The following is an 8933-nucleotide window of genomic DNA, read 5'->3' as shown; positions in this document are numbered from 1 at the left end:
ACAAGTCCAAGCACAGTGTAACAGGACCAATGCAGCCGCACTCCATTCTGTGCGGTCCGCAAAGAGGAAGTTCAGAGAGGTGCTATTTCGTGTACTCAAGCAATGTGGCCGCAAAGCAATTTGTGCAGACCGCAATGGACTCAATGCGGCCACACCCGATATTGTGCGGTCTGCAAAGACAGAGTTCAAAGAGTTGAAGAGTTGGAGCTAATTGCCAATGCAGTACGCGGTCCTTTTTGTGCGGACCGACACAGAAGCCACCGTGGCCGCGGTGCCTTTTGTGCGGCCCATTGTGGCCAAGTTCAGAGAGCAAGGATTAAAATCAAGAATCCTTAATGCAACCGCACTCGATTTTGTGCGGTCCGTACTACCCCCGCAGGGTATTTTTGTCCAAAACATTTGGCCTAGTATAAATAGTTTCTTTTCCCTTTTTTAGGTCATCAGTTGTATTTTAACGTTGGGATGCGCTCATAAACAATGTTTCTTACCCATTTTGAGTAATTTGACAATAGTTTTATCATTGAATCTTCAAGTTTAAGCTTGTAATTAAATATTATGGGTTTTTCTTCATCTATTTCTTTGTTTTTTTCTATTATTATGAGTAGCTAGATCCATTAGCTTGGGTTGTGGCTCAACCCTAGTGTGGGTATTTCATGAGTCTTGTGTTTTAGGGCTTGAATGTCTATGGGTGTTTGATATTTGGACTAATTTATGATTTCAATGTTGAATTAGTGGTTGCAAACACTAATTTGTGCCTATTTGACTTGGGCTCTTCTTGAGAAAGAGAGCCTAAGTCTAGGAAAATTAGTCCAACAAGGAAATGGGGCATATTCAAGAGATTGATAGCCCCAATTAAGGGTTAAACCTAGAGATAGTAATACCCGACTTGAACCTCAATTGCTGGCACAAATTATCATACCCAATCGGTCTTGAGAAAGTCAATTAGGGCAAAATCACTCAAACTACCGAGAGGTATAGAGTGAGTAGTATCGTGCAATGGTTATATTGTAATCCCTAACATGACAACCTAGTCTTAGACTCGAGAATCCATCAAGTATCCACCTAGGAGAAAGTCACTTTCCTAGTGCCTTTTAACTATTTAGACAACCTTCAAGTATCTTACTCTTAGCTTAACTTAGCTTAATTTAGCATCGTATTAGTATAAATTTAGAAGTAATATCAAAACCAACTATGATTAGAAGTGCGATTAAGAGCAATTGCGCATTTCTAACTTAGATAGAAACCCAATTCCCATTTCTAGCTCCCTGTGGAAATCGATCCCGACTTTCTCGGGTAAAAGCTGCTTTGACCCCTCTCTCTATTTTGTAGTAGTGCAGGGATGGCTCGAACACATAGAACGAATTGGTCCAACTTCTGGAACAGAAGATACTGGAGCTACAAGGAGAACTCGAGCAGGTCCGGAACTTGGCAAACCTTTCCCTCACCTTAAACATCCTTGATATCAACCAACAAAACCCAAACACCCAAAATCCGGCACCTCACCAAAGCACACAGAACCAAAATCCGTCGCCGAATCCTCCCGCAACACATCAATATACCACACCTCCTCAGAACTATAACCCTCTACCAGTACCTACGCCTCCACAACACCATCACCACCCAACTAAATACCCACAAACTACCACTTACCACACTCCTCAGAATGCACCGCAACCTACTCTTGATCCCCAAAACTCAACCAATGACCACCATTATGCCCAGATTCTCGGAGTCCACAAAAGCAATCCCATATATGGGGAAACTTTACGCCACACCCCATAACAAACCCTATATATATCATAATCCATCTAGAAGGACCTGTTCATTAAGAATGTAGCAGAAGAACTCAAGAAGCTCACTGGCAGAGTTTAGAGTTTCGAAGATGGCAAGGGCATAGAAGGTTTGAATTATGAGGATTTGTGCATTCAACCAGATATAGAATTGCCGGCGGGTTACAAACCTCCCAAGTTTGAAATGTTTGACAATTAGTGATCCGATATTGCATCTAATAACATACTGTGACAAACTTGTAGGGGTTGGAAAAGATGAATGAATTCGTATAAAGCTATTCATGAGGAGCCTCACAGAAGATGCTTTGTCTTGGTACATTAGTCAGAACCCGAAAAAGTGGGTTAATTGGGTGAGCATGGCATCAGACATCATGGATCGATTCAGGTTCAACATAGAAAACACACCCTATATTTTCTACATTCAAAATCTAAAGAAGAAACCACCAAAAACCTTCCGCGAATATGCTACTCGGTGGAGATCTGACGCTGCGAAAGTAAGGACGACACTTGAAAAAGAACATATGAATAAGTTCTTCGTCAGTGCTCAAGATCCGGAACACTATGAAAGGTTGATGGTTATTGAAAACCATAAATTCTCTAACATTATCAAGCTGGGAGAAAGAATAGAAGAAGAGATCAAGAGTGGAATAATGACAAATTTCGAAGCACTCCAGGCCACAAATAAAGCTTTGCAGTCAGGAGGTATCTCTAAGAAAAAAAAAGTTGGTGCTGTATTGGTAGACCAAGGTTCAAAGTCCCCTCTCACATACCAAACACCTCCACCCACATACCAGCCCTCACCCCCCAAATACCAATAAACCTGCTGCCACCATCCACATTTATAACACCCAACCCATATATTACCACTCACCACCACTAGCCCGCCAAAATTACGAAAAGCCAAGACCAAATTTTGAACGCAGGCCACCTAGATAATACACTCTAATTTCTAAACCCATAGACCAACTATATGAGAGACTGAAGGATGCTGGTTACGTCACTCCCATTCCCGCTGTTGCTATGGAAAACTCTTCTCGGTGAATTAACCCAAATAAGACATATGCCGATCACTCAGGCATGAAAGGTCATACCATTGATAAGTGTTGCAGTCTGAAGGACAAGATCAAGGCATTAATTGACACTAAAGTTATACAGGTGAAGGAGGCTGCACCCAATGTTCGTAACAATCCTCTCCCAGATCATAGAGATAAGGGAGTAAATGTGATAGAGACCGATGAAGAATGGGTCCGGAAGCGTCAATTGGACTCACTCGGGAGGGGAATGATCCTAAAACATCTCCATTCACCCGAACGCCTATTTTGGTGCAAACCCAGGCACCCATTAAAGTTGAGGTAACCGCACCAACACCATTTGAAGTTGAGGTAACCACAACCTTCACCGTGATGGTAGCACCTACGCCATCTTATAAGTTTGATGCTATACCATGGGATTATGTTGTGGAAGCAAACAAGAAAGGAAAAGCAAAAATGGAAGAAACAGGTGCAACACAAGGCATAACCAGAACTGGTAAGGTTTATATGCTCGAGCACTTGGGAGGAAAAAGTAAAGAAGCTGTATCTAAGTTGCCTATCATTGAGACTGGCCTTGATGACCTTTGCAGGAAAGTGCAAGTGAGGGAATACTCTGTGGTTGACCATTTGAACAAAACTCCTGCTCAGATATCCATTTTATCACTGCTACATAGGAATGCCTTGATGAAGGTGCTGAGTGAAGCCTATGTACCCACCAACATTACTAATGGGGAAATGGCCAACATGGTCGGGCAGGTATTGGAAAGCCACAAAATCAATTTTAATAAAGACGAGCTACCACCAGAAGGATTAAGTTACAACGGGGCACTACATATCATAGGGCAATTTGAGGACAAATTCATTTCTAGTGTCCCGATAGATGGGGATTCGAGTCTCAACATATGTCCACTGACTACTCTAAAGAGGCTGGGTAAAGGCTTGCACGAGATATAGGTTGGAAGCATGAATGTGTAGGCGTTTGATGGATCTCAGAGGGCCACAATCGGAGAAATTAACCTTAGCCTACAGATAGAACCAACCTGGTTTGAAGTTGAGTTTCAAGTGCTGGATATATCTGCTACCTACAATCAATTGTTGTGATGACCCTGGATACACGGCGCTGGGCCATAGCTTCTACTCTACATCAGGTTGTGAATTTTGAATGGAACCAATTTTGAATGGAACCATTAGTAAGTGATCATCCATGGAGACAGGTGTAATCCCATATATACCAATTGGAGTGTTCCAGTCATCGAGAACAGGAGGAAGCTGGGTGGAGAAACATACCACCGCATTGAGCGCGTCAATGCAATTGAAAAATACAAATGGTGGAGAAACAAGATATAAAGCATATTTCTATGGATAAGGTATGAGCATGGCAAGGGTCTCAACAAAAATCTCCAAGGGATCACCAAACCGGTACACACAAAGCATCATGGTACAAATTTTGGGCTTGGGAATGAATACACTTGGCAAGAGTACTAGGATTGGTCGCCACCATGGCGTGGTCCTTATTATCCACTGGAACAACCACTGCCATAGTTGTGCCAGACATTTCATCAAGCTGACATGATGTGGGGTTCTGAAGAAGATGAAGACTTAGTCGGCATAAGGAAGCAGTTCTGGATGATGAAGACATGAATTGCAGTGCGATAGTTGAGAAGGAGAAGGAGGAGGAGGAAGACCTTACCATTCAGACTGTGGAGAAAGGAGCTGTTCTCAAGAACTGGACTGTTGCACCATTGCGGGCCCGTCGAGTTCCTGGGTAGCCTGGCAATTAGCATTAATTATTTTTAAAGCAATTTTAAGAGCATGTAAGACATTTTCAGTACTTTTTTTTAATGTATTTTGATTTGAAATAATTGCTCGAGTCATCGAGCCGTAATTGTTTGACATTTTCAAGATTTCATTAATGTATTGCTATTTTTAGTATTTATTATTATTTTTTACATTCTCTCTACAACATTATTATTACTTATCCCGATGAACCTAGGACTGTGACATGTAATGAGACAACGCAATATAAGTATAGTGATTTAGAGGATCTATAAGATGATATAATACCTGAGGAAATTGTCAGAGAAATGGAAAACTTTGAAAACAAGACTAAGTCTAATTTGGACGAGACCGAGACAGTTAACTTAGGAGATTCCGAAATAGCCAAGGAAACACGTATAAGCATTCACCTATCACCATCAGAGAAGGAAGAATATGTCTAATTCCTAAAAGAGTATGAGGATATCTTTGCATGGTCCTACAATGATATGACGGGTTTGAGCACATCCATAATGTCTCACAAGCTACCTTCCAATCCCATGTGTCCACAAATAAAATAGAAGCTCAAAAAATTCAAGCCATATATGAGTTTGAAGATAAAATAGGAAGTTACTAAGCAAATCAAAATCAAGGTTCTCAGAGTAGTTGAGTATCCGACTTGGTTAGCCAACGTCGTACCAGTCCTGAAGAAGCTGCCGTTTGCTCTTCTTGGATACCATAGTTTGCACATCAACTGGGGCGACTCACTACTTATTGGTTTATGGTACTGAGGCGGTTATCCATGCCGAAGTAGAAATCCCTTCTCTAAGAATCATACAAGAAGTTGAGCTCAACAACGCATAGTGGGTACAGGTCATTATGAACAACTGACCCTCATTGATGGAAAGATAATGAATGCAGTATGTCATGGTCAACTCTATCAAAATAGAATGGAAAGAGCATTCAACAAAAAGGTTAGGCCAAGGCAATTCACACCGGGGTAATTGGTGCTAAAGCGAATTTTCCCACATTAGGATGAAGCCAAAGGGAAGTTCTTACCCAACTGACAAGGTCCCTACATGGTTCATCGAGTACTAATAGGAGGATCACTCATACTTGCAGAAATGGATGGAGAGATTTGGCCAAAGCTAATCAATTCAGGCGCAGTCAAGAGATATTATGTTTAGGATTGTTTACATTTCTTCATTTGAGGTAACTGAACTATGCTTGACCTGATTCCTGTTTAAGAGGTGATACGTAGCCAGCCCTATGGGTTTGGTCACATCTTAATAAAATCTTCATTTTCCCCATGATCAGAAACTGGGGCAAAATCGCAAGTTCAGCCTAACTTCGTCATATGCGGAATAGGCGGAAGTACGGTCAAAAGTATTGCATTTAAACTATGGCAAAATTTTGAGGGGGGCCCTCAAAATTCTAAGGCAAGGAGGTCGCAATGTCTCTAAAACATGTCACAGTCATCGGTCCATCTAAATTAGTTGATATCACATACTACTACATTTCAAATAACTATATTTATCAAACACATGCATATTTTTCGAAAACTTTGTTTCTATAACAGCCAGATGTTGCCCATGGTAACTCAAACAGGATATCAAGACAGGAGCAGAGGCAAAGCAAGAAGATAAAAGCATGAACCAACCTTCCCTTACAGAACTCACAATTTTTTTTTGGATGCAGGTATAATAAGACAATGATATCTACAAATACATCAAATCACCGCCTTTAAGACAACACATCATCTAGTGCAAGCATCTCCAGCTATGAAATACTTTACTTTCTCACCGTCACTCATCATTTTCTTGCATGAGACTAAGCATTACCTCCTTCTTTGCATCAGACTAAGCATTGTCTCTTTATTTGTATTAGACTAAGCATTGTCTCCTCTTCTTGCATAAGGCTAAGCATTGCTTCCCTAATTGCATAAGGCTAAGCACTGGCCATTGTCTCCTATTCTTGAATAAGGCCAAGCATTGCCTCCCTAATTGCATAAGGCTAAGCACTGCTTTTCCTTGCATCGAGACTAAGCATTGTCTCCTATTCTTTCATAAGGCTAAGTATTGTCTCCCTAAATGCATAAGGCTAAGCACTACCTTTCCTTGCATCGAGACTAAGCATTGTCTCCTATTCTTGAATAAGGATAAGCATTGCCTCCTTAATTGCATGAGGCTAAGCACTGCCTTTCCTTGCATCAATACTAAGCATTGTCTCCTATTCTTGCATAGGGCTAACCATTGCCTCCCTAATTGCATGAGGCTGAACACTGCCTTTCCTTGTATTGAGACTAAGCATTGTCTCCTCTTTTGCATGAGGCTAAGCACTGCCTCCCTTCTTGCATGAGGCTAAGCGCAACCTCCTTACTTACATGAGACTAAGCATTGTCTCCCCTTCAAGCATGAGACCAAGCATTGTCTCCTCTTCTTTCATGAGCTAAGCACTGCCTCCCTTATTTGCATGAGTTTAAGCACTGCCTCCCTTATTTGCATGAGACTAAACATTGTCTCCTCTTGTTGCGTGCGGGTAAGCATTACCTCTTTTATTTACATGGCACTAAGCATTGTCTCCTTTTCTCGTATGAGGCTAATCATTGCCTCCTTAATTGCCTAAGGCCAAGCATTTCCTTGTCCTTGCATGAGATCAAATATTGTCTCCATTATACTATCAAAGACCTAGCACTATCCTCTGTTCACCTAGTGTTACGCACTGCCCTTGTCTTACACAAGACTAAGCCATTTCTTGTCTCATCTCGCATATGACCAAGCATCATATCATTTTATTTCATGGGCTGAAACATTGCCATTTTGTCCAAAGACGTCATAGTCCGAATGCATCATCCTCATAGCCGAGAGACACCATTCCATGGCCTGAGGATGTCTCAAATTGCACATCATTATTCAAAGGAGTCATAGTCTAGAGGCACCATCCTCATGGCCTGAGGACGTCATCTCATGGCATGCAAATCCCTTATCATATGCTTCATGGTCCAAGACGTCATGGACTAAGGACATCATCCTCACCGTCCAAAGACAACCTCCATGGTACGAAGGGAATTTGCATCATGTTTAAATTTTCACAATAACCCACATATATTCGCATGTGCCGTGTTTTAAGTTTTGCAGGTAATCCAGGAAGTAACTGTTCTTCAAACGGGAGCAATCTTTGCTCTAGTTTCCGTTCATAACGTTCACATCATTCAATTGTTTCAAACATAACCGACCACCATCAATTATCCACTTTTACTCTATGTCCATTCAGATACTTGCTCTGTGATACATCCAAAACGTTTCAAATCCACATTCATGACTTTGCATAAATTCATCCGATACTATCTTACCCAAAAGAATCATTCTTATAACAACTCCATTAGCTTCGTTCATCGTTGGATCCAGAACTACACACGACCTAATTCCCGTAACACCAGGGATATGTAGGCAACTCAGGAACCAGGGTTCGACCTCCATTATTTTAAATCACATCATTCCTCGTGCAATTCGGCCAAAATTGGTCATCATTTTCTTTAGCCGACAACTCTTTCATTATTCCCAGGTAAAGATGGGCAGTTGTTGATACCCAATTTTACCCTCATATTTTTCAAATAAGTGTATATACTTTTAAAACATCATTTTGCATCATTATTTAATTTACAAAATTTATGCAAGCATTTTCTATAATGTTTTCGTAATTTTAAAACTTTAAAATTAATTTTCTTGAATTTTAATTACATGAATAATTATTAATTACTTCTTAAAATTTTTTTGTGATGACCTAGTTACCCAAAATTATTTTTTTCATCTATAATATATGTTTCAAATAATTTTACCTTATTTTATATAATTACAGTAACATTTTCAAGCTATTTGCATAATTTTGCAGCAATAGCCCATAATCAAGTAGAAATTCTCTTTACTTATGATTATTTGCGTCAAAATTGCATTTTTTAAATAAAACTAAGTTATTATTTTTAAGCATTTCAATGTATAAATAATATTTTTTACTTATTTATCAAGCATTTTTATAAATTGTTTTTGCGTATTTAAATAATAGCTTAGCTTTAAACTAATTTTAGACTAAATTGGCCCAATATTCTTAGCCCAGCCCATGGCCCAAGACCAAATGACCCCTTTAGTTATAACCCAGTCGGTAATCCGTTTCAAACGACCCGCCCCAACTTTTTTAAAATCTTGGTCGTTGATCTTAAGAGATCAACGGCCCACGATTAAACCCTTCATTTTAATTACCCACCGAACCCTAATCCTCTCATTCTCTTTAATCCGCTGCCCCAAAAAACCTATCATTTCCTCTCAGACGCAGCCTTTGAATCCTCTCTTCTCCTCTCCCC

General features: G+C 40.3%; 1 protein-coding gene across 1 annotated transcript; it reads left to right on the top strand.

Annotated features, from left to right (window-relative positions):
- Positions 1-2071: 2071 nt before the first annotated feature.
- LOC138883107 (uncharacterized) lies at positions 2072-4590 on the top strand. The gene is made up of 4 exons (XM_070163767.1): positions 2072-2537; positions 2866-3005; positions 3125-3577; positions 4435-4590. The coding sequence occupies exons 1-4, from the start codon at positions 2072-2074 to the stop codon at positions 4588-4590; spliced, it is 1215 nt and encodes a 404-aa protein (XP_070019868.1).
- Positions 4591-8933: the final 4343 nt, after the last annotated feature.

The sequence above is a fragment of the Nicotiana sylvestris genome, chromosome 12, assembly GCF_000393655.2.
Source record: "Nicotiana sylvestris chromosome 12, ASM39365v2, whole genome shotgun sequence".
Lineage (NCBI taxonomy): Eukaryota > Viridiplantae > Streptophyta > Magnoliopsida > Solanales > Solanaceae > Nicotiana > Nicotiana sylvestris.
This window is presented reverse-complemented; position numbering and strand designations above follow the sequence as displayed.

Coding starts and splice junctions, on each gene's coding strand:
- LOC138883107 (XM_070163767.1), top strand. CDS start 2,072: ATGAGGAGCCTCACAGAAGATGCTTTGTCTTGGTACATTAGTCAGAAC. Junction 2,538..2,865: donor TGCTGTATTGGTAGACCAAG/GTTCAAAGTCCC, acceptor CCGATCACTCAG/GCATGAAAGGTCATACCATT. Junction 3,006..3,124: donor CAGATCATAGAGATAAGGGA/GTAAATGTGATA, acceptor GTGCAAACCCAG/GCACCCATTAAAGTTGAGGT.